The sequence below is a fragment of the Myotis lucifugus genome, unplaced genomic scaffold (genome assembly GCF_000147115.1).
Source record: "Myotis lucifugus unplaced genomic scaffold, Myoluc2.0 scaffold_301, whole genome shotgun sequence".
Classification (NCBI taxonomy): Eukaryota; Metazoa; Chordata; class Mammalia; order Chiroptera; family Vespertilionidae; genus Myotis; species Myotis lucifugus.
In genome coordinates, this window is record NW_005871349.1 from 1,220,855 (window position 1) to 1,241,977 (window position 21,123).

General features: G+C 43.9%; 1 protein-coding gene across 1 annotated transcript in view; it reads right to left on the bottom strand.

Moving 5' to 3' along the window:
- The window catches only part of WNT2 (Wnt family member 2), a 55,466-nt gene that overhangs the window by 7,524 nt on the left and 26,819 nt on the right, over nucleotides 1–21,123 (bottom strand). Inside the window, exon 4 of the mRNA XM_006100191.3 lies at nucleotides 9,629–9,893. Coding sequence (XP_006100253.1) covers nucleotides 9,629–9,893 — 265 coding nt within the window. The remainder of the gene's footprint in view (nucleotides 1–9,628; nucleotides 9,894–21,123) is intronic.

Below are 21,123 nucleotides of genomic sequence, written 5' to 3' on the forward strand. Positions count from 1 at the left end.
GGAAGCTCCTTTCCCTGACTTCCCTTTGCTTTGCGTTTGTGACATATGCCCAGATGTGTGGACTGCCTACGTGCATTTCCTTAGTCCCCGGATAGAGGGCTGCAGACTCGGGCTCAGCGAGCCCAACCGCCTTCTGTCCTCTGCACACCACACTGTCCTGAGATCACCTAGACTCAGTGTCGACAAGACCCAGGTAGTCCGCAACGTCTGTGCCGTGGGGAGGCGTGGGTTCCAAGCAGATCTGCCCTTCCCCTCTCCGTAGGTGCTGTCCTCGCCATGACTTGCACAAGAGCTCACGTAGGCAGGGGGAAAGGGAGGAGGAAGAATCGGAGTTTCTAAGCCACGTCAGTGTGTGACCACATCATGTCCTTCTGGTGGGGCGATGCTGAGGGAACGTTACAGAATCAAGCATCCCACCCCCAGAGCTATAAAATTAAAAATGGAGCCAGGGCTCCCCGTACAAAAACATTTCTGTCTCCACCAACATGCATCTTCCTGACAGCCAAGGAGGATGGAGGGCCTTTGCTAATAGTTCCCAGACCCACACCTCCGGGACCTGCAGGAAGGGTGCGCTCTCTGTGGATGGGCCTGTGTCTGTGGACATTCCTGCCCCTCCAGGCTGACAGGAGCCCATATGTTGACCATTAGGGTGTAAAGCAACATTCACTTAAGCCCGTCATCCAATAGGCTGTTTCTCCTCTGGTTGACTTACACGTTGTCATTAATGACACAGATTTATTGAGGGAAGAAAAGAATGTTAAAGAGCAAATGTTGGAGACCGCACATTCATCTACTCACAAGGCTTACCCTCCCCGGCATTAAAAACTGCCAAGTACAGCTAGCAAAGGCTATGTCTCCACTTATCTCAGATGATTTTACTTAATGTTTGCATAACAACTAGGAAAAGTTTGACCGCACAGGAAAGCACGTCCCATTAAATTAGCAAATGCCACTGTGAGATTGAAGTTGTTGAGGCCAGACCCTGCCAGGCTCTCCACAGCAGCACTCACTAGCCCACCCACGTTACTTCCCACTGCCCCACCTGTGTCCTCTCACCAGGCCATCTTCTCACTGTTCACCAGAGCGACTCTCTGACACCACAGATCTGCCGACTGTTCGTAAGAGTTACTCTCATCTGCTGCTCCAGACTCTCCTCTGCTTCCTTTAGAATGAAAATCTTCCCCTCCTTTGAGAGTCAGGCCCTTCATAGAGCTCTCCCTGACGGCTCCACACTCAGCTGACCTCCTGAGTCCTTAACGCATGCCACGCAAAGGAGCTCATATGCCGTTTTGAAATGTTTTATCATTTCTCATTCATCTTGTTTCCCCAAGGTCAGGGGTTAGGTCTTATATTTCTTCTATATATTGCCTAGTGATCAGGTGGCCAACATATATTTCCTGATTTACTAAGCATTAAATTTAAAACAATTTAGAAAATTAAAATCAGCTTTCCCTTGCCAAATCAGGGCACACTTCTCCAGGGAGCAGCAACCCAGTCCTCAGGCGCAATGGTGAGAGTGGACTAGCTAACGGGTTATTTCTATTCAAATGGTCTCACTTGATAGATAGAGAACATACACAAAAAGTGTGGCACATTTGTAAATGATAGGTTTTAAAATGACAACTTAGAGTCTGCGGCATCAAGGTTCTGTTATTGCAAACAGTAAAATGAATTAACAGTTCATTTAAAACAACTCTTCATTTGTTGAATTGTAGGAACCTTGGGGATTTCTAGGCGAAACACATCTTAAGAGACACAGAGAATTAGTTTGTCCAGGGCTAAGGTAGCCCCAGTCTGCTAATCCACAGTGCAGGGCTCTTTCCCCAGGAACGGGAAGTACACATTTAAAAATATGCATTTTAGCCGAAACCGGTTTGGCTCAGTGGATAGAGCGTCGGCCTGCAGACTGGAAGGTCCCGGGTTCGATTCCGGTCAGGGGCATCCCCAGTAGGAGATGTGCAGGAGGCGGCTGATCGATGTTTCTCTCTCAGATGTTTCTCTCTCATCGATGTTTCTGACTCTCTATCTCTCTCCCTTCCTCTCTGTAAAAAATCAATAAAATATATATTTTAAAAAAATGCATTTTAAAAGAAGAGATTTACCACACAAGCACAAGATGGGTTTTAAGGGGAAAGTTTAGACGAATTAAGCAAATACATTATTTTAAAGTACTTTAACATCATTCTTTTGTCTGCAACACATTAATGAGGTCATTAGAAATGAATTTTTCTCTATTTCTAAAAGAAAGAATGCCTATTTGGTAAATTCTTTGTTGTGAGTAGCTGAAAGTATATATCAAAGGAAGAAAATGAAAATTTCATTTATCTTTTTCTAAAATTTTTGTTTGTTTTGAAAGAAATAAGTTTTTTGTTTTTAAATTTTCACAAATTGAATCTGATTGCCACTATCAATTAATTCAAATTAGGGCACTTTTTAACATATCCTAAAAATACAGAAATTCTAGTGAGCCTATATTCTGAAAAGTATCACAGATTTACTGGTCATGTGTATAACAAAACAGAACTGGATGGAAATATTTTTGCTTATGCTAACAATACAATCAAATGAACTACCCAGTAATCCCACTGATAATAATAAATGAAAAAAGCTCCTCTCCTCCAAAGAGAAAAAGAATTGAATATTTGTTGGCAGCTAAAAGCAATAGATATCGACTGCCGCTGCATTTGGGACTTTCTACTTCATCCAGGGAAATGGGCAGCCAACAACAGCTTCAGCTCTGTAAATGCTCCACTCATGCACTTGAATATGAGGAAAAACTCCATTTAACGCTTAACTTAAGCTTAAATAGGAATTTTCATAAGCTGTATATTACAAAGCAATCAGTGATGAGTGAAGATGTGCTTACTCAAAGCAATCAAGATGTGCCTGTAGAAAAAATCAAGTTAGCTTTAAGCTATGCCACTGTATCAACATAACTAAGAATTCAGTTGCCATTTTGATCAATGTATTTTATGTCATTTCTATCTTGCCATTCAACTCAATTCAACACATGATGAATGGTAGGTGCTGGGGGTCCAGTGGTGAGCTGATATAGTTCTTGTCGTCATGAAATCAGAGTTAAGTGGGACAAGCAGGTTAACAAAAAAAACATTTAAACAAATGAAATAAAATGTGTGGCACATGCTATGAATAAAAGAACAAGTAGAGAAGCAGACAGATCCTGGATACAGTCTAGGAGGAGAGGGAAATGAGAAAGTAGTTAACAACGGACTTGCTTGACCAAGGAGCAGATGGTTGTGCCATTTTCTGAGAAGAGGAACCTGAGGAAAACAAGTTTTGGGAGTGGGAAAAACCAAGAATTCAGTTGTGACCAGAAGCAGGTTGATAGAAATGTGAGCAAGCTGAGGGGAACTGTTAAGAATGGAATTGGATACAAGAAGAGGAGAGAGGACAGAGAGGAAGACTGAAATAGCAGTGAAATGGAGGAGACCGCCCAGGAAGAAAAAACAGAGAGAAGAGGGTGGGTCTGAGTCCTGCAGATGCTCAGACTTTATTGATTGACTGAATGTATGGGGATGACATTGATTAACAAAATTATATAGGTTTCAGGTACACAATTCTATAATACATCATCTGTATATTGTATTGTGTGTTCACCATCCCAGAACTTCAGAATTTAGAAGTAGAAGAGGAGAAACTAGCAATTGAACTTGAGGAAAGCCAGTTGTTGGGGCAGGAGGAAAATCAAGAGAATGGGGTGTTTTAGCATATAGAAGGGGCTCAATAAATATGTGTCCTATGAAAACTGAGGAACTTAAGATATACTGGTGGAACTTAAGATGTACTTAAGTTGATCAAACTTAGGATATTAACTGTGCATTTAATATCAAAACAAGGCCCACCCATTGCTATTTGCTCTCATGTTGTTCCCTTGTTTTTAATCGGGTCACAGTCATAGCATTTAGAGGTTCTGCAGACCTGGCCACCCCAAAGGGCACGTCTAGAACACCAATCTCTGTAAACCACCATTGGCATTGTGTTTCCGTGGGTTCTAAGCTGTTGGCCAAATATGATTTATGTGAGGAAAACCCTCGATACCCGGACACTTCTCCCATTCACAGCCTACAGCTGTCAGCCAGGTACCGGGCGTTTAGTGGGATGACCAGTTAGTTACACAACCGCAGACTCCATTTGTTTTTTGAACTTGACTGGAGAAGGGTGGAGGGCTGCTTCCTTCCTCTGGCTGATGAGGAGACCTCCGGGTGACCTCCCGCCCAGGTCAGGGCTTGTATATCATAACCAGTGAAAGTGGCCAGTGATTAGGTGCAGACGCTGCTCTGCGAGGATAGCAGCATTCCTTCGTGAGAGATGAACCTATCTCTGACTTAAGAGCTTCTTTGATTTATGGACGCCTGGGGCAATAACTGGAGCAGATAACACAGAACTGCCAGCATACCCATCCCAGAAGCCCAGCGTGCAGACCTAGCCTCCCGTATGGCCTGCAGAATGTCACATGCGCAGCCTCACGCGGCTGTCCATGCTCTTCACATCAAGGGGAGTATTTATAGTCGAACATCAGAGCACTCCGTTTTCAATAGAGGACTCGGGAAAAAGGTCTCTTACTGTTGTTGCCATAAGAATATCTTCCTTAATCTATTTTTGAGCCGATCATTTCTTAGGAATTACTAACAGTATTACCATTCTTCAAAACTTGAAGGGCTTGTAACTGACAGGGCAGTCAAGGCAACCTGGGCCAAGTGTGGGTGAAGTTGAGCCCAACCACTTTCCACGCCCCCCCGCCCCCGCCTTTGTAGGCACCTCATTCCATGATGTCCCCGGGTCCTCATGCTGTCTCTTTATTAGACAGATCTCCCCTCCCCCCCACCCCCAAATTCAGGAAGTAAAGTGGTGGAGTAAGGGGAGTATGGATTTCTGTTTTGATTTTTATTAATTCGTTTTGTTTACCATTACAGGCCACAAACTCTTGGGCAAGTTACGTGGCTTTTCAGAGCCTCCGTTTCCTTTTCTATAAATAGAGAGAACTGCCATGAAGATTCAGAGAAAATTCGCACAAGGTATGTAGCTCAGGGTCTGACTCTGAGTAGGAATCCACCCAGCATCTCCCTCCCTTCCCCACCTGGGGTCTGCATCTTTCTGCACCCAGGAATACCTCAGGGTCTTGACTCACCCTTCTGCAATTCTTGTCGAAATTTGTCCTGGTATCATTATGTCAGGACTTCACTGCAAGGCTGACTTGATAACCTCTGTCAAACTGATTCCAGGGAAAGCTGTGAAGGCTGAAACCATTTTAACGTGCTTACTCACAGTAAAGAGGGTTTCTGAAAATGCAGGGTCTGGAGGTGAAAGAACACCCTCTGACACTAGGCAAGCCAGGGTGGGGGCTATTTTTGGGGGGGTGACATTTATCTAGAGATCCTCAAATAAAAAACCTTTTCCTTCTTTGTCTTACAAATAAAAGAATTCCCTCCCCCGCCCCCCAATCATGTCTCCCTGGATTTCTTCTTACCTAATAATTATGGAAAAATCAGGAGTCATGGATTACCTACATTACTTGATGTGTTTAAGTTCGAAATGCTTACAGGACGTCAGGAACAATGTCCTGAGATTTTAGTTCAATATTATCTCTGGAAAGGACCTCACTTTGGAAAATAGTGGACTAGGCTGTGGACTTGATCCACTCCACAAGCCACAATGACAAAACAAGCCGACTCACTCCATGCAACTCATGAGTTAATTTGAACAGGAAGCAGGTGCTAACCAACAAGAGGAAAGGCATTCAGTTCCAAGTATCTATTACTTGACCATCTTCAACCTGCTCACCACCATTGCGTTCCCTGTGCTGGCGAGTAGAAGGTGCCCGATAAGTTGAATATTAAATGTGCCTGATATTACAAAGAGCAAAATAAAACAATATGACCACAAGCAAACAGATTGGGTGGTAAGCGATGTACTCTAGGGGAAGGGTATGTTAATTTTAATAGAGAAAAAAAAATTTTTAAGTCTATATATACTTTGATTGATTTAAAGTTTACTGCAAACTTCTGACTAATGTGGGAGTTTCCTTTACCAGAAAACAGGCTGTCCCTAACGTAGTAAGAGTCTAGTGAAGGGAAGGGTCCCTTGGGGGTGTGCTCACTCTGTGACACCTGCATGCTGCAAGGATCTTAGCCTTGACCCCAAACCTTCTTTCATGATGAGAGAGCAGAGCTTAGAGGAGGAATGCCAATGTGAGTTAGATGACAGAATCCCCCTTCTCCCAGGTCTCAGATTCTGTCACAGCTCCCTGCCTCTACAAAGAGAAGTTAGGAGCCACTCCAGGATGATCCTGAACCACACACTTCCATGACTGTTTTGACTGACTTGCTCGGATGCACACTATGGCGAGGATAAAGCCTCGTCTTTGGAAGGCCACAGATCACACAGAAAGGTGCAAATAAATCCTTTAGCAGCTGTGTGGGTTGAAGCAAGCTTTCTTGGGGGAAATCTGCATCTTATCCATGTGGCTATTTGTACATGACTCCAAATATGAAAAGTATACTCTGCCATTGATCTGCACTTTTGCTTGCATGAACAAACACCCCGAATCACCAAAGCAATCATCGAGAATTACAATCAAGAGAATTACAGCCCTAGCCTGTTTGGTTCAATGGATAGAACATTGGCCTGCGGACTGAAGGGTCCTGGGTTGGATTCTGGTCAAGGACACATGCCTGGGTTGCAGGCTCAATCCCCAGTAGGGGGTGTGCAGGAGGCAGCCAATCAATGATTCGCTCTCATCATTGATGTTTCCATCTCTCTCACCCTCTCCCTTCCTCTCTGAAACCAATAAAAAATATATTTTTAAAAAAAGGAAAAAAGAGAATTACAAATAAATATTGCAAGGTTTGCATGGATGACTTTGGCATTTTCTTAGGTTCAGCTCAAAAGGCATTAAGTACAGTTCAGGTAACTTATGAATAATCTAGGAATGTTACTGGAATTCTGATCTAGTACATTGGAACTAACTACTTAAAAAAAAACAACTGTAACAGGGTGGCTCCTGATTAATCAACACCAACCGTTCACATATTTGCAAGTCAGCTAAGCTAAAATGAGTTTAGGGAGAAGTAAATGAAGAGAATGAATAAGTTATATCGCTTCCCTCAGAAAGTCGCACTGCGGCAGTGTGCTCTGTGGCTGGCACATCTGGAGGCAGAGTAACGTGATTACAAGAATGAATGAATTCAGGTGCAGATCCCTGCTCTGCCTGCCTCTTACTAACTGAGGGTCCTTGGGCAAAATCCATAACCTGTCTGTCAGAGCCTCAGTCTCCTCTCCCATAAAATGGGATAATAACATACCCACCTTATAGACTTCCCATGAGAGTCAAGGAGAGAATGTAGACCAAGCCCTAACACATGGCAGGTGCTGCGGATGTGTTTGTTATTTTAGGATCAAGAAACAGAACTGTGTTCTAATATAGGGAGTAGGAAAAGCAACGTGTGCAAGAATAACAGTGTCCTGAAGTTGCCCAATCTCCTCGTGAGGAAGAGAAAGTAAGGTCTTTGTCACTGAATATCCAGGAGGCAGTTAAGCGATCATCAAGCATAACTGTTTACTTTACTGTGCAAACTGCTTCAATCAAAACAAAACAAAACAAAATAGAAACGAAGTCCCAGGGAAGCAGGCCCTCTTACTTTTGAAATGAGGTTTTTGCTTCACAAGGCCTGTTCACGTGCACGCCCTCGGAGACAGGTAGGGACAAGTTATAGTGTCAGGGTCAAGAGCACAGGCCATGGAGTCAGCCAGCCAGACATCTCTTCCCTCCAAGACCAATGAGGTCCTGAGCTGGTCCTTCCCTTTTCTCACGTGTACAATGGGAACGATGACATCTAGGGCTGCTTATCTGACTAAAACATAAGCTGAGAATTTGGATCTTGGTTGATCAACCAGAAGCCACCCTCTTCTTCCTTCTTCCTTCTTCCTTCTCCTTCTTCTCTCTCTTTTTTTTTTTTAAGGAAACCAGTTCCAATGCACTGATGTCATAGGGTGGCTCAAAGGATGAAATAAAACCGCATGTGCAGTACCTGGCACACAGGAGTCAATGGGTAGTTCCTAAAATGATCCCAATAGCATTATCCCCAGGGTCTGTCCCAGGACCCTGAGATTAAGCAGCTACTTAACAGCAGAGAAGGACACAACCTCTGGGACAATCTGTATCGAAGCACAGGTTTCATGGGGATTCTGCTCAAACTGTGGCGCAGCAGGAAGGAAGACTTGCTAGAGGTCCCCAAGCTCGTCAGGAATGCTGCAGGGCACAGCAGCGGGCCCTCCGCTTGGTAGCTATTAATTCAGAGACTGCATGTACGAACCTGCTCAAGTGCTGCAAAGAGCTAGCTCATCAACCAGGAAGGAAATGCAACCTCTCAGGTCAAAGAAGAGGCCTGGACTTCTGGTGACATTCCTGGTCATCGTGCTTCTTGGTCAGTCTAAGGTTAGGAGCTGGGGGCCGTCTGCACTGTTTTACTGGCTCCTTTGCAATTACTTTGGAATGAAAAACAAACTGGGAATTGACATTCAAGGATGTTTTTCTGATCATGGGCTCCCTACTAAGTCTCAGAAGTTGGCTTGAGCCAAAGTTGGCTGTGGGCTCCCTATCACCTCCTGTCCACTTGTACTCGTTCTTATTTTGTACCAGATTCTTTGCAAAGACTGTGCTAAGCCTGGAGTTCAGTGCGAACCAGGAGGGGTGAGAAGGGGGCACAGCGCACTTGCAAAACACACCAGGGGGCAGCTGTGCTGAGGCTGACGGAGCTGCTCCTGAGTGGGTTCAAAGAGAAAAGGTGCTGTGTGCAAGGGGAGGTGTGGCCTCAGTAGCCGAAGTGCCTCTTACACAGCCCTCATCCATCGCCCACCGGCAGCCAAGCCAGTGGGCTGAATTCCTTCTCTAGTATTTGGCAACTTCTGAGCATAGTGGAAAGCGCAAAGGAGTGTGAAGTACGGCAGATTTCAAAAACGGGCAAACTTGAAAGCCCTGGGACCCAGAGGTCAGATCTGCAAAGGGGCACATACCCTGCAAAGCTATCCTCCTCTCGGCTGCAGAACCACAGGAAAGGCGCTGGGATGCTATACATAGTGCGAGTTAACCCACCAACTCCAGTTTTGTCCAGGCGGGAGAATTTTCCTAATCTGCATATTTTGACTTTTTTTAAAGGTGTATTTTATTGATTTCAGAGAGGAAAGAAGAGGGAGAGGGAGAGGGAGAGGGAGAGAGGGAATAATCAATGATGAGAGAGAATCATTGATCAGCTGCCTCCTGCATGCCTTCCACTGGGGATCAAGCCTGAAATCTGGGCATGTGCCCTTGACCAGAATCAAACCTGGGACCCTTCAGTCTGCAGGCCGACGCTCTATCTACTGAGCCAAACCGGCTGGGGCCGTATTTTGACTTTTTGCCACAAACATTCTTGTTGGGTTCCCATTTCTCCAGCATCTTAGGAGAGCTCTTTGTGCACTTTAAATATGAATGATAAGAACATGAGCTTTGCGCCTGAAGGCAGCAGCTGCACTCACAGGACTGGGGAGCTGAAAACACAGAACTGCCTTTACCTGGGCAGTGCTGACCGCTGGAGAATTACGTGCAGTGAGTAAAGTGTTTTCAACTTACCTGCATCTCGGTCCCTGATACAGTAGTCTGGAGAATTCTCAAAATACACGAGGTCATTTTTCGTTGGCTTCTTAAACCTCTTGTTGGCCACAGTGAAGCCAGTGCCGTCCTGGTTCATGACCACCTGTATGGCCCCGTTGTACTTCTTCCACAGGTAGTCGCCCGTCCTCCTGAAGTCGGCCATGGCCAGCCAGCACGTCCTCAGCGTACAGGAACCACTCACGCCGTGGCACTTGCACTCTTGCTTCAAGAACCGCTTCACAGCCTGTGGGGAAAGACAGGCTGTCCAATGGAAGTGGACTCAAGTGCGTGACATGTGCTACAACTTCCCGAACAACAAGAAGTGACTGCAGACACAGGATCCCGGGGTTAGGACGGGGAGACGTCTGTGGTCACTTGCTGGTCACGTCAGCCACACTGCACTGACCGCATAGCATGCAGGGAGGTGGGGAGGGGGAGGCATGGCCTGGCTCTGAGCCCCATTAGGCTACCTGTATATCAAAAACTGCACTCATTTGAATTTAATAGGGAACGGGGCCAGTTTGAAGAGTAAGGCAATGAATTAGAGGATTCTGTAAATAAATATAGCTGTATTCTATTTAAAAAATGTATGCTATTATGCAAATTTGGTGGACAAACTAATTGCTAAGTCCGCATCATTTACTAAACCAATACTAGCGATTGCTACTATTTATGGGTGCTCTGCGTGTTCCAGGCATTGCGCTAAGGCAGCGGTTCTCAACCTGTGGGTCGAGACCCCTTTGGCGGTCGAATGACCCTTTCACAGGGGTCGCCTAAGACCATCCTGCATATCAGATATTTACATTAGGATTCATAACAGTAGCAACATTACAGTTATGAAGTAGCAACAAAAATGATTTTATGGTTGGGTCACAACATGAGGAACTGTATTTAAAGGGCCAGAAGGTTGAGAACCACTGCGCTAAGGCCTTCTACACTTTATCTCAGTGACCTTGATCTTCTCAACAATCCTACGCTACCTACTGTCCTTATATTTCACACCTTAGGAGGAGAAGCTCCTGGACAGGTGGGAGCAGAGGGGGCATAATTGGGGAGCCAAGATGGCCCTCCTAGGTTTATGTCTGTGGCCAACGCCTGCCCATCCAGGGCACCCAGTGAGCCTCATACCAAACACCCAGATATAAAGATATGAGGGTGAGGGCATATGGGGGAGTTGGAGTTCCAGAAAAGTTCATTCTGACATCCTTAAAAAACGCCCAGGTCTTTGTGACCTGGCGTACCAAACTAAAGCCATTCCTCCTTTTCAAGTCTCTGTCCTGGCCTCCAACGCTGCCTCGTGATGACAAGGACAGATTCCAGATGTCACAGGGCTCCATCTGCCTGCTATGACGAGCTAAGGAGGGAAACACCTCGGTGACGAGCCCAAACTGGGAGGGTGCGAGTGGTTTAACAGCCATTCATTCTTGGCTCCTTCAGCTCCAGAAAGATTTTGACACATTTCCAAGCATGTGAATAAATTGGGACTGACTTCCTGGAATGAAGAACATTCCTGCACACTTGGTTCTAACTAGAGCCTTGGTCAGCAACTAAGTCTGTGGAACAGACAAACCAGGTTGGAGCACCAGGAGTAAGTCACCTGGGGTGAGGCCCTGGGAGGTAACCTGGGATATTGGTATCTGTGTGTCTTTGGGGGGCAAGGCAGGGGGATAAAGGAGGGTTGAGCATGAGTGCTTCAGGGAGCCTCCCACTGACATCTCACACCCACACGGGTATAACGATATTATGCCAGAATCTCAGGAAGTAGGCAAAGCAGGCGTACAGCTACACCTCCAAGTTCTTAGAAATAATGTTCTCAACGTGTTACGCTAAGAATCTTGTTTAGAGTACCAGCTTGGAAAATGTCATCAAGGGGTTCCCTGCCCCTCTGTCTCTACTCCCACACCAGATACCCTCCGTCTTGGGGATCCAAATTGAGGAGGGGGACTGTGAACAGGGTGGTTTCTCCCCCTCTGCTCTGCGATTGAGCCAAGGACGAAAGCCACGGTCCTGTGAGATCTCCAAGGCTGATCACCTCATCGCCCTTCTTCTTGTCATATTGCTTTGAGTGTCTGATGGGGACAGGCCCTAATTGTCAGTTGTGATCTCTCTCGAGCTTGGGAATTGATTATGAATGCTCATTCTTCGCAGCTTTTTCCTTTTAAAGCTGAGTTATTTACTCAAAGTTAATACTCCTAACTTTAAAATGATCAGATAGCCCTGGCCGGTGTAGCTCAGTTGGTTGGGTGTCGTCCTGTACACTAAAAGGTCACCGGTTCCATTCCCGCTCAGGGCACATGCCCAGGTTGTGGGTCCGATCTCCAGTCAGGGTGCACGTGGGAGGCAACCCATCAATGTTTTCCTCTCTCTCTCTCTCTCCCTTTCCTTTCCTCTCTCTCTAAAATCAATAAAAAAATTTTAAAAATAACAAGACATAGCACTGCCCTTCCTTTGTAATGCTAAGTTCCCAGGTTGCAAACTTCAAAGTTGCTATTTTTATATGTTTAATTGGATGGTTTACATATTAATTTAAGATTGGATCTTAAAGATACACCTTATGAATCCTTAAAAATACATGTGGCGGTGGCACACACTGTTGATCATCACTCACTGTTGAGTGGAAATAGCCGCTGCCCTCCTCCTTCCTCAGTTTTGTTAGGTGTTGGGCATGCTTCAGAGGTAGCCAGGTCTCTCTCTGACCCCAGAGCAGATCAAATCAATAAGGGGAATTTCATGGTCCTGCCACTGCCTCTTTCCCAGCAGAGGGCATGGGACGATTCCATTGGGGCCAATGTAATGTCAGGAGTAGTCTGCCAGGGACTTGTAAGAAAGGTTTCTTCACTCTAGCAAACATTTAAAATCTTAATATAAATGGCACCGTGCTTTTCTCAAGTTTTGAATTATGCATACTCTGCTTCCCTCCATTCTTTTGAATAAGTCAAGAATTGATGGGATAATATTACAGATCTATTATAATAAGGAAAAAGAGGGAGAGGAATATGGGGGAGTACACTGCATCTTCCAGTCATCAAAAATCTATTAACCAGCCATTCACAGAAGAAACACAGAGTACAGTGGGGCCTTGACTTACAAGTGTCCCGACTAACGAGTTTTTGAGATACCAGCTGTCTCTCGGCTGATTTTTTGCATTGAGTTGACAGAGTAATTTGAGTTAACGAGCTCCTTAACGAGCTCGGTCTCGGAATGAATTAAACTCGTAAGTCAAGGCCCCACTGTACTAACAAAAAGATGCTTAACTTCGCTAGTAATTAGAGAAATGCAAACTGAAACAATGCAAGATTAGCAGATTAGCATATAGTAAAAAGATTGACTATAAGAATGTTGGTGAGAGTATGGGAAAGGAGATACTTCAACAAACTCTTGGTGGGAGAGTGAACTGCTGTGCCATTTAAATGGAGAGCATTTTTGCAACACTGTAAAAATTTTTGATCTACACATCCTTTAACCTTGGTGATTGCACTTTGGAAATATTTGCACAACTTCTGAGGAATTTACACCCACGTGAAATGTTCACTGCAGCATAATTAGCAATAGCAAAATATTAGGAAAAAACCCCAAATGACATCAATAGGAAAATATGGTTAAGCACTTTATGGTGTCTGCTTAACAATGCAATATTATGTGGTCCTTGAATAGGTCTTTATTGCAGCCATAAAGGGAAGTCAAGTGATAGAAGCACAATGCAGAACAATACATGTGGCCTGGTCCGCGTCTTGCAGGCCTGCCTATGTGTACGTGCACAAAGAAGAAAGGGAGAGAGTGTTCTTTTACAGTCAGGCTGCAGTCTGAGGGGCTGCATGGTCTGGAAAAAGAGGGAAAAACAAAAAGTCCAACTATCTGCACAGTAAAATATATACAGGAATGTGGGGCTTGCTTCCTGGCACCTGCAGAGCGCAGAGCCCGCGTTCTCCTTCGGCTACACATTGGAATCAGCTGGGATGTTCCTAGCGCACACAGCTGCCTCTCCCTGGACGGAATACATTAGGAACAGGACTTGGGGGCGGGGCGGCCTTGCGGGTACTTCGGCTCTCAGGTGCATTTTTTCTTCTTAGTTGTATTGTTGAAAGTATTACAGAGTCGCTGTTTTTCCCTCCAATGACACCGCCCCCGCCCCCATCCTCTTTTAGCTCCCCGCACCAACCCCGCTCCCGCCCTCCCCCTCCCAGCCTCCTCAGGTGCTTCTCATATGCAGCCAGGACTGACTCCTCCACACCCAGGCATGCTGCGGAGGGGAGCAGGCCCATGCCCCGGTTCCAGCCCACGGAGGGCCCCCACCGAGGGCCGCAGCAGGTGAGCCACGCCCGTGGACCGGCGGCATGATGGTCTGGGCACAGGGACATCTGACTATTGAATTAGAAGTTGTGTCTGACCCTAGGTCTCCTGGAGAAAAAATAGCGATAAGCAACAACGTGCCCTAGTGCTGCTTTGAGGAAATGAAAGATGGGGGCCGGCCAGCGGAGGAAAAGCCAGCGCTTGTAGAGGAGCAATTGGCAGAGGAGGTTCCGGTCTGAAAGGGTGCACCACCCTCACCCCAGCGGTCTCCGAGGCACGGGGTGAGGGGCTGGTGGGCCTCCACACAGGCCTTGGTGGAGCAGCCGCACACATTTTATTTGCTCTGCAAAGAAAGTGCTGAGCAAAGAAGGACCTGCGGACATCCCAGGGGCTGCCAGTCTGGGGATTCTTGGGTTTGTTCTAGTTGTTACTTTCAAATTCTTAAATTAAGGAAATATGTGCACATGATTTTAAAAAACTCAAGTAGTCTAGGGATTCCAAGATGGTGGAGGATTAAGTGGAAGCTATGCTGACACTCTCCCAGGACCAATTACAACTAAAATATAGAAAAATCATCCTAAATAACCAACTGAAGACTAGCCGGAGAGAAGCCGTATCACCAAGAATGTAAAGCAGAGGCCACATGGAGATGGGTGGGAAGTGTGGAGGCATGAGAGGGATGGCTAGGCTCCCACGGGCAGCAGCTGAAGTTCTGGAGGGATATCTTAGCTGGGGGAGGGGGGTTCCCCTTAGAGGTCTGGGGTCTAAACCCCAAGCTGGGTGCCTAAGCCCAGAGTAACAGAAACGGGAAAGGTGCCCAGGGAAATCTGGCCGTGAAAAGCAGCAGGGGTTCTGTCCCGCAGGGAGAGAGGGCTAGAAACACAGGCCCCCCTTGAAGGGCCAACTCTCTAAATTCCATTTGTAGCTGTTCACTGTAGGCTCCAGCAGAGGGAGGGAAGAGTGGACTAGAGCTGCGTGAGGAGAGTCTGGGGTTGGTGGCTCTGGGGAGAGAGCTGAGAGGACAGCTGTGGGGATCACTGTGCTGAGTCATTCCTTCATGCTGCAGAAACAACTTTCTCAGGCAAAGCTTTCCCATCAACAGCTTTTTCCAGGAGAGTTAGGGTGAGGGGGTAGGGAAACAATTGCCCCACCCATTGAAAACCCTCTTGCCACACCCTGTGGAGTATATGCCCTGCTGAGGTCTACAGCCTGAAGCTCATGTGACTGAGACTAGCAATCAGCCTGCAGGCAGAGGTGGCTCTCTGGGTGCACTGAATCCTTGCCAGACCTGGACTCTGGGTGCTTTGATTCTTTGCCTGACCTGCAATATCTGGGTGCTTTGAGTCTTTTTTTTTAATTCTTTATTGTTGAAAGTATTACATATGTCCCCCTTTCCCCCCATTGTCCTCTCCCAGCTTACCCCTGGCCTCTCCCAGCTTGCACCTCCCCATTGTCTCTGTCCATTGGTTATGCTTATATGCATACAAGTTCTTTGGTTGATCTCTTACCACCTCCCTCCCTCCAACACCCACCCTCCTCTGCATTCCCTCTGAGGTTTCGTGGTCGATGATTCTATGCCTCTGGATCTATTTTTGTTCATCAGTTTATGCTGTTCATTATATTCCACAAATGAGTGAGATCATGTGATACTTGTCTTTCTCTGACTGGCTTATTTCACTCAGCATGATGCTCTCCAGTTTCATCCATGCTGTTGCAAATAGTAAGAGTTATTTTTTTTTACAGCAGCGTAGTATTCCATTGTGTAGATGTACCACCGTTTTTTAATTATTTTTTTATTTTCGTTTAAAGTATTACATATGTCTCCTTCCCCCCCCCCCCGAACCGATTGATTCTGCCCCGGCCACTCCCACTCCCCAGGACAAGCCCCCACCACCCCAGTGTCCATGTCCATTGGCTATGCTAATATGCCTGTATACAGGTCCTTTGGTTGATCTCTAAACTGTCCCTCCCCCCTGCCCCCTCCCCGCCTTCTCCCTGAGGTTGGATAATCTGTTCAGTGTTACTTTGACTCTGGATCTATTTTTGTTCAGTTTATGTTGTTCATTATATCCCATATATGAGTGAGATCATGTGAAATTTATCTTTCTCTGATGGGCTTATTTTGCTTAGCATAATGCTCTCCAGGTCCATCCATGCTGTTGCAAATGGTAAACGTTCCTTCTTTTGTATAGCAGCATAGTATTCCATTGTGTAGATGTACCACAGTTTTCTAATCCACTCATCTACTGATGGGCACTTAGGCTGTTTCCAAATCATAGCTATTGTAAATTGTGCTGCTATGAACATAGGGGTGCATATGTTCTTTCTGACTGGTGTTTCTGGTTTCTTGGGATATATTCCTATGAGTGGAATTACTGGCTCAGATGGGAATTCCATTTATAATTTTTTGAGAAAACTCCATACTGTTTTCCACAGAGGCTGCAACAGTCTGCATTTCCACCAGCAGTGCATGAGAGTTCCCTTTTCTCCACATCCTCTCCAGCACTTGTCATTTGTTGATGACAGCCAGGTGTGAGGTGGTACCTCATTGTTGTTTTGATTTGCATCTCTCAGATGATTAGTGACATTGAGCATTTTTTGATATGTCTCTTGGCTTTCGGTATGTCTGCTTTCGAGAAGTGTCTAGGTCCGTGGTTGGCAAACTGCGGGCCACATGCGGTTCTTTGGCCCCTTGAGTGTGGCTCTTCCACAAAATACCACGTGCAGGCTCATGTACAGTGCGATTGAAACTTCGTGGCCCATGTGCAGAAGTTGGTTTTCGGAAAGGAGATAGACGAAACAAGTATACAAGATGAGTGTGGATGGGAAAGTTGGAAGGGGTCGACCTCAGCGAACTACCTCAATCAGATTGAGGACGTTTTTAGCAAAGGCCAGCTTAGGAGTACCCTAATTAAGTTAATAACAATGTACCTACCTATATAGTTTAAGTTTAAAAAATTTGGCTCTCAAAAGAAATTTCAATTGTTGTACTGTTGATATTTGGCTCTGTTGACTAATGAGTTTGCCGACCACTGTCCTAGGAGATGTGTTGGTAAACATATTGCTAGGAGATATATCTGATATTTTGCTGCCTATGGATTCTTCTAAGATTTTTATGGTTTCCTGTCTTACATTTAAATCTTTTATCTATTTTGAGTTTATTTTTGTATATAGTGCAAGTTGGTGGTCAAGTTTAATTTTTTTTGGATGTATCTGTCCAATTTTCCAAACATCATTTATTGAAGAGACTGTCTTAACTTCATTGTATGCCCTTGCCTCCTTTGTCAAATATTGAGCATAATGGTTTGGGTTGATTTCTGGGTTCTCTGTTCTGTTCCATTGATCTATATGTCTATTCTTGCACCAGTACCAGGCTGTTTTGTAATATAACTTGATGTCTAGTATTGTGATCCCTCCAACTGTTTCTTTTTTCCCCTCAGGTATGCTGCGGCTCTTCAGGGTCTTTTTTTATTCCATATAAATTTTTGTTCTAAGTCTGTGAAATATGCATTTGGTATTTTAATGGGGATTGAGTTGAATCTATAGATTGCTTTGGGTAGTATGGACATTTTACTGATGTTGATTCTACCAATCCATGAACATGGTATATCCTTCAACTTGTTTATATCTTCCTCTCTCTTTTTTCAACATCCTATAGTTTTCCGAGTACAAGTCTTTTACCTCCTTGGGTAAGTTTATTCCTAGGTATCTTAATTTTTTTGTCACAATGGTAAATGGGATTGATTTTTTAGTTTCTCTTTCTGTGAGTTCATTATTGGTGTATAAAAATTCCATAGATTTCAATACAAGATGTTAATTTTGTATCCTGCTACATTGCCAAATTCATTTATTAAATCAACTAGTATTTTTTTAATGGAGTCTTTGGGGTTTTCTATGTACAATATCATGTCATCAGTGAATAATGACAGTTTTACTTCTTTTCCAATTCGGATGCCTTTTATTTCTTCTTGTGTGATCACTATGTCAAACAGGAGAGGTGAAAGTGGGCATCCCTTTTCTTAGTGAAAAAGGTTTTAGTTTTTGCCCATTGAGTGTGACTTTGGCAGTAGGTTTGTCATATAAGGCTTTTATTATGTTGAGATATGAGTCCTCTGTTCCCACTTTGCTGAGAGTTTTAATCAAGAAAGGTTTTGGATTTTGTCCAGTGCTTTTTCTGCAACAATTGATATGATCATGTGATTTTTGTCTTTCAGTTTGTTTATGTGATGTATCATGTTTATTGATTTGCAGATATTGTATTAGCCTTGCATCCCCGGGATAAGTCCCACTTGGTCATGGTGATCTTTTAAATGTATTGCTGGATCCGATTTGCTAATATTTTATTGAGGATTTTAGCATCTATGTTCATCAGGGATATTGGCCTGTAATTATCTTTCTTTGTAGCATCTTTGTCTGGTTTTGGGATTAGGGTAATGTTGGCTTCATAGAAAGAGCTTGGAAGTGTTCCTTCCTCTTGAATTTTTTGGAATAGTCTGAGGAGGGTAGCTTTTAGTTCTTCTTTGAATGTTTGGTAAAACTCCCCTGTGAAGCCTTCAGGACCAGGGCTTTTGTTTGATGGAAGGTTTTTGATTACTACTTCAGTTTCCTTAGTAGTTATTGGCTATCCAGATTTTCTGATTCTTCCTGATTGAGTTTTGGAAGATTGTATTTTACTAGGAATATGTCCATTTAGTCTAGGTTGTCAAATTTGTTGGAATAGAGTTGTTCATAGTATTTTTTCACATTCCTTTGTATTTCTGTGTGGTTGGTTGTTACTTCACCTCTTTCCTTTCTGATTTTGTTTATTTGGGTCCTCTCTCTTTGCTTCTTGGTTAACCTGGCTAGAGGTTCATCAATATTGTTTATCCTTTCAAAGAACCAACTCTTGGTTCTATTGATCTTTTGTATTGTTGTGCATTTTTTTAAAATATATTTTTTATTGATTTTTTACAAAGAGGAAGGGAGAGGGATAGAGAGCTAGAAACATCGATGAGAGAGAAACATCGATCAGCCACCTCCTGCGCACCCCACACCGGGGATGTGCCCGCAACTAAGGTACATGCCCCTGACCGGAATCGAACCTGGGACCCCTCAGTCCGAAGGCTGATGCTCTATCCACTGAGCCAAACCAGCTATGGCGTGTTGTGCATTTTTGCGGGTTTTTGTGTTTTTTTGTCTCTATGTCATTTATTTCCACTCTGATCTGTATTATTTCTTTCCTTCTACTTACTCTGGGCTTTCTTGTTGCTCTCTTTCTAATTCTTTAAGTTGTAGAGTTAGATAATTTATTACTAGTTTTCTCGTTTTTTGATGTAGGACTGTAGTACTATGAACTTCCCTCTCAGGACTGCTTTCACTGTGTCCCATAGATTTTGGCTTGTGTTTTCATTGTCATTTGTTTCCAGAATGTGAATTTTTTTATTTTATTTTATCTTTAATCTCTTTGGTAACCCTGTCATTGTTTAAAGCATGCTGTTTAGCATCCAAGTGTTTGATTGTTTTTTATTGTTTTGATTGATTTCCAATTTTATGCCATTGTGATCTGAAACAGTGCTTGATAGGATTTAAATCTTCTTGAATTTGAAGAAACTTAGCCTATTTCCTAATCTGTGGTCTATTTTTGAAAATGTCCCATGCACACTTGAGAAGAATGTATAACCTGTAGCTTTGGGGTGAAATGTTCTGAAGATGTCAATTAGTTCCATCTGATCTAGTAAGTCGTTTAGGATTGCTGTTTCTTTGTTGATTTTTTGTCTAGAAGATTTATCCAGTGACGTCAATGGGGTATTAAAGTCCCCTACTATGATTATATTGCTGTCAGATCTCTCCCTTAATATCTTCCAGAATAATTTTTTTAATGTATTTGAGTGATCCTGTATTGGTTGCATATATGTTTACCAGAGTTATATCCTGTTGTTGTATCGATCCTTTTAATATTATGAAGTGTCCTTATCTCTTGTTATGGACTTCACTTTTAGGTCTATTTTGTCAGATATAAATATTGCTACTCCAGCTTTTTTTCTCACTTCCATTTGCCTGAAAAATATTTTTCCATCCCTTTAAGTCTGTGTGAGTCCTTTGTTCTGAGGTGGATCTCTTATAGACAGCATATATATGGGTCATGTTTTCTTATCCATTCAGCCACCCTATATCTTTTGATTGGAGCATTTAATCCATTTACGTTTAAGGTTATTATTGATAGGTACTTGTTTGTTGCCATTTTTATTCTTTATGCCTGTGTTCCTTCTTCCCTTCCTATTTCTTCTTTTTACAACAGTCCCTTTAGCATTTCTTGCATTACTTGCTTGGTGGTAATAAACTCCCTTAGTCATTTTTTGTCTGCAAAGCTCCTGCTTTCACCTTCAATTTTGAATGACAGCTTTGCTAGATAGAGTATTCTTGGATACAGTCCCATGCTTTGCATCACTTTGTACACTTCATTCCATTCCCTTCTGGCCTGATGTGTTTCTGTTGAGAAATCATTTGATAGTCTAATGGGAGTTCCCTTGTAGGTAACTTTCTGTTTCTCTCTTGAAGCCCTTAAGAGTCTGTCTTTGTTGTTAATGTTTGCCATTGTAATTACGATGTGTTTTGGTGTGAATCTTTTTGGGTTTGTCTTGTTTGGGACTCAGTGCTTGTGTGACATTTTTCTTTCCCACGTCAGGGAAATTTTCTGTCATTATTTCTTCAACTAGGTTTTCTATTCCTTGCTCCTCTTCTAGTCCTTCTGGCACCCCTACTTTGCAGATATTGCTTCATTCATGTTCCAAAGCTCCCTTAACTCTCCTCCTGCTTTTTATATTTTTCCTAATTGCTGTTCAAATTGGGGTTTTTTTTCCACCCTGTCTTCTAACTCACTGATTCTGTTTTCAGCTTCTTCTAGACTACTGTTAAAATCTTCCATTGTGTTCTTTATTGCAGCTAAGTCATTCTTCATTTCCTCTTGATTCTTACTCATGTTAGTGAATTTCTTATCTAAATGGTTGAGCATCTTTATAACCATTACTCTGAATTCTTTCTCTGATAGACTGCCTCCATTTCATTTAGTTCCTTCTCTGGCAATTGCTCCTTTTCTTTCCTTTGGGGCTTGTTTCTTTGTCTCCCCATTTTTGCTGTCTTCTTCTGGACCTGGACCCCCTGCTTGGGGTCTGAGAGGTTGAAGACCCTAGTGGTCCAATGATCTG